General features: G+C 53.9%; 2 protein-coding genes across 6 annotated transcripts; one reads left to right on the top strand and one right to left on the bottom strand.

Moving 5' to 3' along the window:
- The first annotated feature begins 1,198 nt into the window (after positions 1–1,198).
- Prr29 (proline rich 29) lies at positions 1,199–5,776 on the top strand. Of its 2 annotated transcripts, XM_047547297.1 has the most exons (6): positions 1,199–1,280; positions 1,518–1,593; positions 1,778–1,890; positions 2,763–2,983; positions 3,123–3,193; positions 3,380–5,776. In XM_047547297.1, exons 1-6 carry the CDS (start codon positions 1,221–1,223, stop codon positions 3,394–3,396), a joined length of 558 nt encoding a protein of 185 aa, XP_047403253.1. In that variant the 5' UTR covers positions 1,199–1,220; the 3' UTR covers positions 3,397–5,776. The 2 variants fall into 2 exon arrangements, with proteins under 2 accessions (XP_047403253.1, XP_047403252.1); XM_047547296.1 differs by having other exon boundaries at positions 3,123–5,776.
- On the bottom strand, positions 4,205–12,949 carry Icam2 (intercellular adhesion molecule 2). 4 transcript variants are annotated; one of them, XM_047547292.1, is made up of 5 exons: positions 12,834–12,949; positions 8,395–8,498; positions 6,797–7,063; positions 5,188–5,508; positions 4,205–4,537 (listed from the first exon to the last, which is right to left on the bottom strand). In XM_047547292.1, the coding sequence occupies exons 2-5, from the start codon at positions 8,462–8,464 to the stop codon at positions 4,350–4,352; spliced, it is 846 nt and encodes a 281-aa protein (XP_047403248.1). In that variant the 5' UTR covers positions 8,465–8,498; positions 12,834–12,949; the 3' UTR covers positions 4,205–4,349. The 4 variants fall into 4 exon arrangements, with proteins under 4 accessions (XP_047403248.1, XP_047403250.1, XP_047403249.1 ...); XM_047547294.1 differs by having other exon boundaries at positions 12,846–12,935; XM_047547293.1 differs by lacking the exon at positions 12,834–12,949 and having other exon boundaries at positions 8,395–8,618.
- Positions 12,950–15,294: the final 2,345 nt, after the last annotated feature.

Here is a 15,294-nt window from a genome sequence, read left to right as displayed (position 1 = left end):
GACTTTGCATGGTCTTGTAGTTCTGCTTTCTTTTCAAGGGTCTATTTTACTTCCCCACGGTACTGGAACCAAGGAGGGTACCAGGATACCATCTCCAGTTTAAGGTTTGTTGGTGGGCACAGAGATCGGCTTTGTCTTTCTACCTGGAGTGAGGGTAGAGATGGAGCAAGTGACCACAACTTGTCGATGGCTGCTGCAGCGATAAGACCAACAGGGACAGATAATGCGTTGCCCACCAGCCCCCTCCCTTGGAGACAGGACTAAGAAACAAAGGGGGAAGGTGGAAATGGCCTTTCTGGTTCTTGAGTCCAGGGCTGCCAGGAAGGGGAGCAGAAGAGAAGGGGAGGGTGGGGGAAGGGCATCTCATAGGGTGCTAATCCCAGCTTCCTGTCCGGATTTTCCTTGACTGCTGCTCAGGGCCTATCTTAGGATGGTCACAGCTGCCGAAATAGATCTCTCGCCTCACCTGTTCTGAAGCCATGAAGACCTTGCTAACTTCCTGTCAGAACAATGCAAGCTTTGGTAACTTTTCCAGTACATGGACATGACTGGAGTCACTGGTGTTGAACTGCCCCCTTTATCCACCTCTGAGGGGTAGCAATTCACACTGGCCAGAAATCAGGGAGAAAACAAAGGCGAGATAAGCAGTTGGCCACCATTTTTTCACCCCAGCCCCAGCCTCTTCTGTGAATTCGATCAGGGTTTCCTCCTGGTCTTCTCCAGAAACCACTCTGTCTGCAGGAGGCCCCTCTCCTGATTGACAGAGTGGCAGGGAGCAGATCCTGGGCTGTCTCACTGGGCAGACCCTCACCCGCAAGCCTGCTCCTATAACAGTCTCTATTCCTGCTGAACTCCTCAGCTGAGCGGGGGCTCTGGGACCAGCAAACCAAGCCTGCCCAGCTACTCATTCATCCATTCAACAAACACGGCGCCCAGGTCTAGCACTGGGGGCAGGCAAGGCCCCGAGATAAAGGAAGGTGTAAGACACGAAGTCCTGGGAGCCCTGACCTAGCAGGGTTAGGGCTGAACCTCTAAAGAGAGAGACGGGCCTCCTGGTGGCCAGACTCTGGTAGGAGTCCACATCCGGGAGGCGCAGAGGAGGGCAGGGGGCGAGTCTCCCAGGACACCAGGAGCCTGGGCGGGTCCGCGAGTGAGTGGCAGGCATCCTCCCTTGGCGTCGCTAGCGTTGCCAAGGTAACCCTGGCCTACGGACTCTGGCCATGGCTTCGGGACCCGGCGGGAGCTGGGGTAGCGCTGTATCACAGAGTGCAGTCCCCACGGTGAGGGTGAGGGTTGAGTCGGGAGCGGAGCCTGCCTTTACCTGGGACGGTGGAGCTGGGGAGCCGCCCCTAGAGGGGCTGGATTCTGCAGGGGCTGTGAGGTGGGGTGAGGAGAGAGACCCCAAACGAGGGAAAGACTGGACAGGGAGGGGGAGGCAACACAGGAGGAAGGTGTTGGGGCTCCTGCCCCATCCCTTCTCCACCTGGCCGGGCTGAGTCTCCCGCCCACGCCCCCAGCCCTGGGTGACCATCCTGCAACCCCTCCCGTGGGCCGTCCCACCCCCGCCCTCGCAGCCCGGCCGCGTGAAGGAAGGTGAGACTCTGGGGTCGCCCTGCCATGCCCTCCTCTGCTTTGCACGTCCCTTTTCTCGGGGTCCGCGCTGCACAACCTCTGCTTCCGCTGGGGGCTGGACTTCGGGATGAAGGCCCTGGGGTCGGGGTTGGGGCGGGGAGGCGGCGCGGGGCCGCCTTGGGCCGGCTGAACTCCTGGCCCCTAGACCTGCTGGAGCTGATGATGCTGCAGAACGCGCAGATGCACCAGCTGCTGCTGAGCCGCCTGGCCGCGGGGGCGGGGGCGCTGAGCCCCGCGCGCGACTGGCCCAGCCCGCAGGTGCGTGGGGGTGGGGGCACCGGGTCGCGCACTGCTGGCCCTGGGTGATCCAACCCGGGTTTCTGCTGGAGAAAGAGGCCTGGGCAAAGAGGCAAGGGGAGCCAGCTCACTCTCGAGTCCCTTTGGCATGCATTTAGGTGCCAGGCCGGGTGTCAGCCTCCATGCCCCGAGGGTCCCCAAACCAAGACCACACAGAGCTAGTTTTAAAGGAAATTTCCCGGCAGCGCAAGCCCCGCCCCCTTACAGAGGCACCTGGACTCTGTTGCCTAGACTCAACTGGTATTTGTTGAACAAGTGAAGGAATAAACCCAGGGCTGTGGGTTGGTGTGGCTGGCGTGTGAAGTGTACTTGGCATGCGTCACACCTGGTGAGGGATAGGGGAAAGAGCTATCCCTCTTTGGAAGAGGTGCAGGAGGTCCTAGAACCAGCTTTTGAGAGCCCAGTAGGATTTTGACCTTGGTGGAAAGGGCGAGGGGTAAATCCACCCTCCAGGGATGGGCAGGGGGACCCTCAGGATAAGTCCCCAACTCATTGAGGGGCACAAGGCTGTTCAAGAGCTGGGGGTGAGGTCCAGGGCAGCTCAGTGGACTCCAGACCCCAGCTCTGGAGTCACCTGGATACTTCCAGTCCCTGCTCTGCCAGTTATTAGCTGGGGGACCTTAGAAAAGTCATCCAACCTCTTGGAGCCTCAGTATTCTTACCTGCAAAATAAGGAATAAATGTCTCCAAAGTGCCTTGCTTGATATGCTAAATGATCAGTAGCCATGATAAAAGCGCAGCTCAGGAGAAAATAAAGTAGAGGAACACAGGAGTGGGGGTAGGAGAGTCTAATCCTGTGTCACCATCTCCCCTCCCCCTTTGCACAATCCCAGGTCTACCTAGAGGATCAACAGGAAGAACTGCAGGAGCAGATGGACACCCAGGAGGAAGGGCCTCTGGTGTTCCACCACCACTACCTGCCCTGTCCAGTGCCCTCCCAGGGCCCCCTACCACTCTGGCCAGCCCCTTTCCTTCCCCCGCCCCCACACCAGCCCCTCTTGCAGGAGGCACCCAGGATTCAGCACCGGCCTCCTCCCTCCCAGAAAAGGGGGATGTAAGTGAGGCTGGGGTCTGGGCTCTGCCAGTTTCCTGCTCTGGGGCCAGGCTGGTAGAGCAGGCCAGGGGATTGTGGGGGAAGCACTGGCGCCCACGCCTGGGCCTCTGAAGGGTCTTCTTTTCTCTCCCCATCTCAGGAGAACTGTGCCCCCGCCCCCACCCCCCAGTGCCACAGGGACTGTGGGTGCAGATGTACCTCCTGCTTCAGGTAGGGGGCTGGGTAGGTGTGCAGTGGGCCCAAGCCCAGGAGTGGATTGGGAGGCCAGGAGGGCCGTGTGCCCTGTGTGGGGGCATCTGCTCTCACTGACGTGGGTACTGGGCTGCCCCCTTCTGTATTCCTCCTTGGGGTCCACTGGGGCAGGAGGGAGGCCAAGATGGGGTGCTATCTCCCTAGACTACTACGATGTTTAGAGTATGCCATGAGGATGGATGCCTGTGGGGGCCACGCCTGCTTCAGCGCAAGACAGAAAACAGTCTGGAAGTTTCCGCCTGCCCCTCTGCTGTCTGTCGACTCTGCACCCTTGCTGACAGCCTTTCTTACTGGCTCAACCTCAGCCAGCCCCTCTCCACTGTGGTTTTTAACGGGCCCGTAAACGTTCCTTCTTGCCCCTTCCAGGGCTTGAAGGCCACAAAACCCAGCTCTGCCTCACTGTCTCCTGCCTGGACTAGAGGCGAACGCGGTGCCAGAGCCCCAGGCCCACCTTTGTCCCTCACTCCTCCTTCTGGGATGACAAAGATGGTGGGGCTGCCTTTTGGCCTAATAATGGGGCAGGAGAGAAGACCAATGCTCCTGTTTTCCCAGATCTTGAAGACCTCCTTGGGGGAGAGAAGGGCCCAGAGTGGTGGAGGAGAGGCTAGCTGGGTAGGACGTGGAGCTGAGCCAGTTCCCTTGGGCCCCCTCCTCATACAGTAGGAAAGAGAGTCAGTGTTGAGTCCTGATCCCACTAGGAACAGCCCGAGGTCCCCTAGGGCCAGGTGAGAGCAGTGACCTCCTCCTCCAATAGGAATTCACGACTGGGGGCCAGATAAGGGTGGTGTTGGATAATGGCCAGTCAGCCAGAGGTGCCCTGAGCCTGGGTCAGCAGAGCCCTGGAAGACCCTATGAAGGAGAAGACAGGAAGGAGGCTGAGGGACCTGTGGGGCCAGAAGTCCATGCCTGGTGCCTTGTCCTTCTCAACTGTTGACTGTTATCCCAGGAGCAGACATGGAGGACACAGGGTTAAGTCCAGGCATTTGTATTCAGGCTAGAAAAGAAATGTCCCCAGGGTCCTGGGCTGCTGTCATAGTCCTTCAACCAGGGCCGGACCACAACCCTGAGGAGTCACGTTGAGTTCCAGCAGTCACCATGGCTGTGGCCACGCAGCTCACGCAGGCTGTGCCCGGAAGACCTGGGGCAGCCTCTTCCAGGCAGCACGCACCCCATAGGTGCCTGTCCGCCTCTGGCGCCAGTGCTGGCCGAAGATAAAGCAGAGCAGGACGGACGTCACGAACAAGAACAGCAGTACTGACACGACTGGGAAAATGATGATCGTCTGGTTGTTCAGTGTGGGTTCTGGGGAAGGAGGAGGCGGTGGTCTTAGAAGTCCGCAGGTGCCACCCATCACGCACACCCAGTCATTCACCCAGCAGTCACCCTGGTTGCCAAAAGAAAGGTCACATGGTGTCTGCCTCCAGAGTGGGATGTAGGATAAAGGTGACCCAGGCCTCAGGCACCAATGCGACTGTGAGGGCAGATGTCCCCCCTGCTAGCAGCTCCTGAGACCAGCATGTAGCTGAGCACCATGGCCTGGAGCTGGGCTGGTCCAGAGTAAGCCTCACCAGGCAGAGCCCAGTGCGTTCTGTGCAAACAGGCTTCCTGTTGGGAGAGAATGCTTTGGCCACCGAGAGTCATGGAACAGCTGTGCCTCAGGGGCCTTATGGGTCAGGCAGACCAGCCTGCCATTGCAGAAAGCAGCCACGGGCAGAGAGAGCACGTTGCCTTGGTCAAGGCCACACAGCTCATGAATAGCCAAGCACCGAGTTGAGCTCTCCTGACTGCTGGAACACACAGGGTCTGGCTGGGGACTTGAGAGAATCAGGAAACGGGGGAGAATAAAGAGGAGCTCTCAGGATGACATATGCACCCCAACCTGCCCGAGAGTGGGGCTCAAGGCTGAGAGGGAATGCTGTCTCCCTTCACCTCTGCCCTTGGGGTCTCCTCACCATAGACCTCGAGGACCTGGTTTTCCGAGATGCTGCGAAAGACACTCCCACCGCGAGCCCGCAGGTCCAGCTCAGCCTGACAGGAGAAGTTCAGGAGGCCATCCTCTTTGTTTGCTGTGCTGTTGAGGGCGACTCTGGCCTCTTGGGGGGCAGGTGCTCCCCCACTAAAGGTCTGGCTGTGCAGGGTCTCCTTGCCACGGAGCAGGGTGAGGGTGAGGCTCTCAATAGGCTCCACAGTGGGCACCCTGCACTCGATAGTGAAAGGTTTGCCCAGGGTCACCCACATGGGCTGCAGCTTCAGTGTGACCTGCTTAGGAAGCTCTGTGGGGATGAAGGAGGAAGGACTGGTCAGCATGGGGGTGTGTCTCCACAGGCCCTACCTGGCCAAGGTCACTTTGGTGTTCCAGGAATTATAGGGGAGGAAGTGGGTTGGGGTCTGGGTTGCTCCAGTGTGATGAGAGGAGGAAAGAAGAATTAAGGCTGAAGGAGGTGCCAGGTGGTAGATCTGTGGATGTGATTAGGAGAATAGACAAGATGGAGGTGAGCTGGTGTCTACAAAGAAAAGGTCCAGAATTTGTACAGCTAGCTGGAAAGATTAAAAAAAAAAAAAAGTTTGGGTCTGTCTCCTTCTTATCCAGATATTAAAACAATTTCAAAAATTAAACAGTTGGATGGAGAAGCGAAGAACTCATTGGAATTGGGCACTTGAGAAATTGAACGGAGCGGTTCCTTAGAGGGTGAGGACTGGAGTCAGACCAGCCTCACTGCTCCAGGGTCAGGTTCGTGACTGCTGAACAGGGCTCTGGTGGTGTCCACTCACTCCCACCTCCATTCAGGATCACCTGTTGGTTTTAGGACATTTCTCTATTCATCTAGATCCTCTGATGCTGGTGATGGGGGGGACCTCAGAGATACCCCCAGAGCCAAGATGCTGAGTCCTGGCCTACCTGGAAGGTTTACATGGCTCCTGGGCAGGTGTCTGTGAGTGATAGTCACACATTTGCCATGGGCTCTCAGGGTAAGATAAGGACACCAAGTGGCCCTCAACCTCTTCCTGGTGCCACCTCCCTTCCTGGTCCCCTCCGCCCATGGGAAAGGGTTTCATTTTCACTTTGACCACGCCAGAGGTGATGTCCTCTGCTGCCCCCTACCGTGCCCTAGGCCCCCCAGCATCCATTTGCCTCCTGAGCCCCCGACCCGCCACCACCATGACCTGCCCTACCACATGCCCCAAAGCTGTGGGTCCATTCCACCTGGTGTCCGAGGCAAGGGGCCCACGGGAGAGCATGCCCAGCTCTCCTGATGTTCCTCCACCATTGTCATGGATGCAGGTTGCTCTGGTGCTGAGCTGGGGGGAGCTGAGGAACACTCCATTGAGAAATTACTTCGGGATGTTCCTAAGCCTAGGTCGGCTGTCCTCCTTAGAGCAAGCCTCAGAACCGGGTGGCCTGCTGCAGGAATACCAGTTGGGCTCAAGGAATCCTACCAAGTGTGTGGGCCTTGTTCTTCCCTGATCCTTGTCACCCCAGGGACCCAGGGAGGTGGAGGCTGTGATGGAAGGCCCAGGAGCAGCACCTGGGGAGGGGAGGGCCCGCACACAGCCACTCACGGTACACGCTGACGTTGAGACTCTTTGTCTGCTGCTTCCCAGCACAGTTGAAGTAACAAATGAGGACCATGTCCTGGGAGACGTTAGAGATCAAGTAGGACTTCCACTGAGGCTGCTCCTCCAGCAGAGTCTTCTCCAGGTTGGTCTCCAGGCCACCTGATTCAGGCTGAGCACAGCTGGTGCTGCAGTTGACCATCCCAGACCCTCTGCTCTCCACCACCAGCCTCTCTGGCCATGTGTATACCTCGAAGGCCGCCTCACCAGACTCTGGAAGAGCAGAGACATTGTGCAGTGAATGTCCCTGCTGCCCTGCCAGCGGAGCACCTACCCCTGGTACTCAGGACTGAGGACCAGGAATCCAAGAATGAGGGCCTGGATGGTCCCTCTGTTCTCCCACTGTCCTCAGGCCTGTGGCTTCTTGACTAGATCCCAGAGGTCTCCCAGCCTCTCCCTGCCTCTGGGTGCTCCTTCCTCCAACCCCTCCTTGCCCCTCAGCTGCACATTAGCCTTGCTCAAGATCCTCTTCCATCTCCCTCAAGCGCCAGCTGAAAGTCCCCTCCTCCCTGATGACCTGAGAATGGAGGTGAGCTCTGAGCTGTGCTCTCTGAGCCGAGACCTGTGTCTAGCCCTTCCCTCCTTCTTTTCCTTTCTTCCATAAACTCTTTTCAAACACCTGCTATGTGCCAGGCATGGTGCTAGGCTCAGGGGACATAGCAGGGACCAAAGCAGCAAAGCAGACCAAGCACTGCCCTGGCAGAGCACATGTCGCAGAGAGAGAGAGAGAGAGAGAGAGAGAGAGAGAGAGAGAGGGAACAGACAAGGACTCAGCAGGGCACCCAGCCTGCCAGGTGGTGGTGCTGCCAGGAAAAGGAGTAGTGGGGGGCATCATTTTAAACCACGCGTTGAGTGGAGTCCTCACTGAGACAGTGACATTCGGATCCTGACCAGCTGGGCCAGCCTGTGTCCCCTGCTCCTGTCTCAACCTGCAGTTAGTGGCATGCGATGAAATGGCAAAGAGAGAGGCTTTGGAGGTGGACTGCACTGGGGTGAATCCGGAGTTGGCCCGTGCTGGCTGGGGCTTCCCCTCCCTGAGCCTCGGTCTCTTCCTCCACCAAGTAGGCTAGCGACCCCAGCCCGAGAGTGCTTGAAAGCACATGGTCGACCATCCAGGACACGGGGTGCTCAGCACATGGTGCCACCTCCCTTCCTGGTCCCCTCCGCCCACGGGAAAGGGTTTCATTTTCACTTTGACCACGCCAGAGGTGATGTCCTCTGCTGCCCCCTACCGTGCCCTAGGCCCCCCAGCATCCATTTGCCTCCTGAGCCCCCGACCCGCCACCACCATGACCTGCCCTACCACACGCCCCAAAGCTGTGGGTCCATTCCACCTGGTGTCCGAAAGGCCAGGACCCCAGCCACTGCCCAGGGCCATAGGGACCCAAAGTCAAGCTGGCACAGAAACCTGTGCCCATGGTGGAGTGAACCCCACGTTCAAAGACTCAAAAAGTGTAGGGCCAGGACCCTCCTCTCCCCTGCCTGCATCCCGGGAGCAGGGCAACACCCCACCCGGGCAGCCACGTGTGGAGAACCCGGCTCACCTGAGCAGCAGAGCAGGGCGAGAAGGGCGGCGTGTAGGCCCCAGCGACTGAGAGACGACATCTCCAGCATGGTCCACGGGGTCCCAGGGAACAGCCGAGGGCGTCTATGGGAGACAGACCGTTGAGGTCAGGGAGCAGTGAATGGAGCCACAGCTCCAAACCCCTAGCCTTCTGTGAGCTGATGACCACATTTCCTCTCATTATCCGAGCCGGAAGCCAAGTGTGCAGGCCAACTCCCGGGCAGCCAGGACTCCAGGCCTCCAGTCCTCCAAGGGTCCAGGCAGAGGAAGCTGGGACACAGCCGATAAGCAGGGGTGGGACCTCGTCTTCCGATGCCCCGTGCAAAGGTGGGGTGAGTGAAGGGAGCGTGTGTGCGCGCGCACGTGCGCGTGCCCTAGCAGAATCCTTGTGTGCTGTGTGCACACAGGCCAAATGAGGCCTACAAGGCACAGATCTGGGAAACCCCAAATCCCACAGGGCACTTTGTTGAAGTGACCTCTGGGAAGAAAATGTTCAATCGGGATACCCAGTCACCACGGCAAAGGCGAGAGAGACCTGGGCTTTTTAAGGAAACTCAGGCAGGAATTTGGGGTTCTCCTGTGAATACCCAGCACATGTCTGCATAAACCAGAACCTCCCGCTCAGCTTCCACCCTAAACCTGCCCCAAATTCAGCTGATTAAGGGCCCATATGAGGCCCAGAACCACAGGAATCGCAGCCCACAACAGTCCCCAGAGGCCCAGGCCCAGCAGAGAAGGGATCTGTCTGGCCTCAGTCGGACCCCAAACCCCAGCCTCAGTGTCTGGGCCCAGCCTGCTGGTGTTCCCCTCCTCCTTCCAAGCAGGGCCTTGGTCCGAGAGGCCTGGGGTTGAGGGATTGCAGTCCATCTCTAGGGAAGCTTCCTGCTCACTCAGGAGTCCAGAAGCAGGCACAGGTGAGGGCTGGACTCTGACAGTTCAGGACCTTCCCTGGTGGATCTTGCTCTCCACATATCCTGCCTTTGCTCTCCCAGTTCTGTCCCAGATCCCCTGATTTTTCAGGGAGTTCCAGCTGGGGCCTTTAGAAATGCAGGCCCCAGAGTTGTAGGGAGTCTGGCCCAGCTCCGTTCCTGGGCTGAAGGGCACTGGACCATCCGCCCTTCCCTCACCACTGAGACCAAAGGCAGTTACTGCTCTGCAATCATTGGGTGTTGTCCTTCTCAACCTGGATCCAGGAAAGTCTCTGGAAAAGGATCCTGGGCTTTGGAATGAGGCAGGGAGGAAGGGGCAGAAGTCGAGGCTGGAATCCCAGCCAGGAGGGGTCAGTTCCACTTGGGGCTGGCAGAGTACTGAGAGCAAGGAGATCTCCTCCTACCCACGGGCAGTCTGAGGAGGTGGCCCCAGGGGCGTGGCCAGCAGGGTGGGGCTCGAGGTGCTGTTTGGTGGAGACTGTGGCCTCCATTGTACCATCACCCTCATTATACAGTGGCGACATTCTGCATTATATTTACGGCTGTACCCGCGATAGGTTGGTCACTGTCAAAAAGCACCCCATAAATATTAACTCATTAATCCCCTAACTTTGGAAGATAGAGCACTGTTACTGTCCTTGCCTTACAGATAGGGAAACTGAGGCACAAACAATGAAGGGACTTGTCCAGGGTTGCACACCCAGGAAAGAGTGAAGTTCCTGTGAGTGAGCGCCAGCTGCGGTGGCTGATGAGCCAGAGCCAGAGCAGGAGGATGGTCAGGGGCTGCGTTCCCAGAGACCCTCAGGAAGGAAACCAAAGACAGAAGGCCAGAAGAAATTTCTGGGCAAGTCTCTGGTACAATATATTTATAACAAACAAAAAGGAGGAGGAGGAGGAGGCACCAGTAAACATTGCTAGGAACCAGAGTGGGAACATAGCACCAGATTGAAAAGAAAATGATACAAATTCACATGAACAGAAAGTAGAGGGGTGGATGCCCGAGGCTGGAGAGAAGGGAAATCAGAGTTGTTTAATGGGTCATTTTAGTTTTGTAAGATGGTTCTGAAGATTGGTTGCAAAACAATGTGAACATACATAACACTACCGACTTGTACATTTTAAAATGGATAAATGGTACATTTTATGTGGACTTTACCACAATTAAAAATAAAAAAGACTTATAAATCCTGCAGGCCATGAAAAATGAAACCAAGTAGATCAAATCTCAGAAAAAAAAATATATAACTTGCCAGATGTAATTTAGGTAGAAATAAAAAGTTTGAATCCTTCTGTAACTCTTAAAGATATTCATTCAGTGATTTTAAATCTTCCCCCAAAGAAACTGCCAGAAGTAGGGCACAGTGGCACAGGCCCATAATCCCAGCTATTTGGGAGGCTGAGGCAGGAGGATGGGAAGTTTGAGGCCAGACTGAACAACTTAGGGAGATCCTGTCTCAAAATAAAAATCATTTTACCTTTTTTTTTTTTTTTTTGAGTCTCACTGAGTTGCTTAGGGCCTTGCTAAGTTGCTGAGGCTGGCTTTGAACCTGTGATCCTCTTGCCTCAGCCTCTTGAGCTGCTGGGATGACAGGCATGTGCCACACACCTAGCTCATATGACCATCTTAACAGATCCCAAACCAAAAAACAACACACACACAAAAACACAGACACACAAACACACTGATGACATTCAACATCACTTCTTGGTAAAAGCTCTTAGAAAATTAAAGGGAAACTTACAAAAAACTTATATATTGTTTTTAATGAGTAAATAAAAGAATCTCCTTCGAAATCATGATCTCTATTTAATATGGCACCAAAGGTCCTAAGATAGTGCAGTAAGAATGAATCATTTAATTAATTTGTTAGTTAAAGGTCTAAGAATTAGAAAAAGAGTAAAACCATCAGTATTTGCCTATTATGACCACCTAGGTGAAAAAAATCCAAAGGAATCATCAGACAAATGATTTCATCAAGGTATAAGATTTTAGCTAGCTATATGATTAATATCCAAAAATATGTTGCTTTTATGTTTATCTGTAACATACAAAAATGTAATTTAAAAAACATGTCATTTATAATAGCTAAAAAAAAGGAATAAGAATAAATCTAAATCCTAGACCCATAAGACTTGTAGTAAGAAAATTATAAAACTATTGAAGGGCATTAAAGATAATAAAGGAAGAGATAATCCATGTTTATAGATAGGAGATTCAATAGTATAAAGATGTCGATTCACCCCCAACTGATCTACAGATTCAGTACAGTTCCAGTTAATCCCAAAAGGCTTGCTCATGGAAATTAAAAGCATGTCATTAAATTTATGTGAAAGAACAAAAAATACTAACAGAGGACTAAAGTCCAGAATACATAAAGAACTAAAAAAAACTGGGTATGGTGTTGCATGCCTGTAATCCCAGAGACTTGGATGCCTGTAATCCCACAGAGGCAGAGGTGGGAGGATTGCAAGTTCAAGGCCGGACTCTGCAACTGAGTGAGGCCCTAAGCAACTTAGTGAGGACCTGTCTCAAAATAAAAAAATAAAAAAGAACTGGGGATGTGGCTCAGTGGTTAAGCGCCCCTGGATTAAATCCCCAGTACAAAAAAAAAAAAAAAAAAAAAAAACTTCAAAAATCTTACCACCAAAAAACGCAAAACACAAACAAAAATACTCCAAATAACCCAATCAATAAATGTGAAAAAGAAAATGAACTAAACAGACACTTCTCAAAATAAATACAAATGGCAAAAAAATACATGGAAATTGTTCAACATCTTTAGCAATTAGGGAGATGCAAATTAAAAGTACATTTATATTTCCTCTCACTCCAGTTAGAATGGCAGCCATCAAGAATACAAATAGAGCCCCCCAGTGACGCACATCTGTCATCCCAGCAGCTTGGGAGGCTGAGGCAGGAGGATCACGAGTTCAAAGCCAGCCTCAGCAACTCAGTGAGACCCTGTCTCTAAATAATATACAAAACAGGGCTGGGGGTGTGGCTCAGTGGTTGAGTGTCCCTGGGTTCAATCCCAGCAACACACACACAAGGAAGAAATATATGCTGGAAGGATGCGGGGGTCGCAGGAACACTTTTACCCTCTGCACTGTTGGTGGGATTGCAAATTAGTGGAAATCAGTGAGGCTGGCCTCTCCCAGAGCCAGGTAGGGTTTCCCTGGAGGAGACTCATCACAAACCCACAATGTCTGCTGGGAGGAAGGGGACTGTCCCTTCCCTGCACATCAATCAGTTCTGACCCCAAGGGATCGGTGAGTTGCAAGGCAGTCCTGCATTTCACCCAGATGCCAGAGCAGAAGAGGGAGGGGAGGAGGAGGAGGAGGTGGGGCCGCAGAGGCCAGGCCCGCCAGGGGCTTTGCAGCAGCTCTCCAGCAGAGGGACTCTGGGGGTCCCCATCCGCTCTGCTTACTGGGGAAACTGAGGCCCAGAGAAGGAAGGGACTGGGACTCAAGCCTTGACCTTGTGACTTACCCTGTGACCTACCCGCCTGGGCCAGGAAAGCGCAACGAGGAACGTGCACGAGTCGCCGCCGGCCACCCCGCAGCTTCGACTCAGGTGTTTTCCTCTGCGCCCTCGGGGTCACGTGCTTCCTGGGCCCGGCCCCGCCCCAAACTAGGCTGACTTTGGATTCGCTACGGTTTCTTTCTTTTCTTTTTTCTTTTTTCTTTTTTTCCATTGTGGTAAAATATACAAAACAAAACTTACCATTTTAACCACTTTGACATGCGGTTCTGCAGCACGCGGTGCACTCATGGCTCTTCAGCCCGCGCCATCGTCAGGCAACGCAAGATTGTTCAGAATAGAGTTGCACGTTGCCTGAACTAGCCTGGGCACTGGCAGCTTAATTTGGTGCCAGGTCTTTATGACTAGAGGGTAGGGGAAAATGGCACCGATGCTTGAGAACATCTCCACATGCTTTTAGTCAAGCTCTAGGACGTCGTTCAGAATAGTTGTCAAAAGCCAGACTGTGTAGTACTGAGGAAACAGGGCGTGAGCAGTTCACAGCAGGCAGCTGTGCCCACCAGCTGTTCCTGCATAAACTGGACTTTCTCCAGCTTAGCAGAGGTGTCTTCCCTCTGCATTTGGGTACAAGCCAGCAGGGTAGACAGGGGCACACACGGGTAATGGTGGAGACTGGATACAGTGCCTGAGGCAAAGCCCCCAAGTGTAGCCAGGGTTAAGACCCCTCCCACACTTCCTCAGGCATCATTCCCTTGCTGGCACCAGGACCTATGCTTGCTAATCACAGCAGGCTCATGATACTCGGGGCTGGGGCAGGAGGGAGGTCAGCGAGAGTTCCCTGCTGGCTGAGTCTGTCCCTGAGGACTGTTAGCTTTCTCTTCCTGTAACAAATGCCTGAGATAATCAACTTATAAAGAGAAAAGGTTCACTTTGGATCACAGTGTTGGAGGTTGCAGTCCATGCCTTGTTGACCCTGTTATTTTGGGACTGTGGTAAGGCCACTCAGCATGGCAGAGCAAAACCACTTTCTCTTGGCTGTGGCTGGGAAGTGAAAGAAAGAAGGGCCTGGATGGAGTCTCACCGTCCCCTTTAAGGGTACATTTCCAATGACCTAAAGGTCTCCCACTAGGCCCCACCTCTTAAAGGTCCCACCACCTCCCAATAGCACCATGAGCTGGAGACCAAGCCTTTGGGTGATATTCAAGATCCGAACTATGGCAGGGACCTAAGCACGCTTTGGGAGGAAGGGATGATGAAGAAGGGGGCTTGGGAAGTGGTTCTCACTGAGCTGTCCCCTGTCCCCAGGGTCTAGACCCTGTCACCAACACCATTTCAGACTCATCTAAAATCCAGGGGACCCTGTTAAGTTTGAATTTATGATAAATTATTTCAGTATGTCTCAACTATTGAAAATCATAATAATTGCACATTGTGAGTGTACACGTGTATGTATGTGGAAGGATGCGAGTGTGTGTTCTAAGCTCTCCAGGAATCCAAACGTGCACAGCGTTGAGAACCAGCGCACAGGGTGGAAGAGCTGAAAGACACTGAGGCATGGTCACATGCTTTGGGGTCAAATGCGTGGGGTCAGCAGGGGTCTGCTGTGGGCAGAGAGCAGAGGGCCCTTCATGAGGGGACTGCCAAGTCACTCACAATCATCCAGTACTCAGAGAGAGGGAGGGAAAGACTAAGGAGGCCCCTCTTCAGAAGGGAGGGGTTCTTCTTTTGAATTCAAAACATGGCACTCCACATGGATGCTGAAACTGAACTGGAGCCCGGCCTTGAAGTCCCCAGGGCTGACTCTCTTCAGGCAGGGCTCCCTTTCTTGCACTGCAGGGGCTGGGCCCACCTGGAACTGTCAGGTTGTAACCTGTGTGTCCACTCTGGAAGCTGCGCACAGAGTCGTGGTGTTCTGACAGTCGGCGGGGTTACGGCCTCCTTCCACGCTTCCTCCAGCATCTGGCCCACCCTCCTCCCGTTTCATTGCTTCTGGACAGATTGCATACCAGATCTCTTAATTTCCTTTCCTTCTCTGCTGAATTTCTGGGACGTTCCACTTTGCCAAGGTCATGCTAAGTAAATATTTATTGATCCTAAGCAAATGGCTTGCTTTTTTGAGACATATGCTTTATAGCAAGGGGTCTCAAACTTGAGTATTCACTGGAGGGTTTGCTAAAACCCAGACTACAAGGCCATATTGAGTTTCTGATTCAATGAATCTGGGGCAAGTCCTGAGAACATGCATTTCTAACAAGTTCCCAGGTGACGCTAATGCTCCCCTTCAGTCTGTCTGGAGAGCATGCTGTTCACAGAATGAGAAGGTGTTCTCGATTTCAATAAAGTCCCCCTAATCACAACCACAAGTGGAAACAGGTATGGAGGAAATGCTGAACAGGGAGAGGAAGGCTAGTGTTTCATGGTGGACTGAGGCTCAGTAGCCAAGAGATTAAATAACAGGCTGCAGGGTCAG

Source organism: Sciurus carolinensis, chromosome 3, assembly GCF_902686445.1.
Source record: "Sciurus carolinensis chromosome 3, mSciCar1.2, whole genome shotgun sequence".
NCBI classification, from domain to species: domain Eukaryota; kingdom Metazoa; phylum Chordata; class Mammalia; order Rodentia; family Sciuridae; genus Sciurus; species Sciurus carolinensis.
This window is presented reverse-complemented; position numbering and strand designations above follow the sequence as displayed.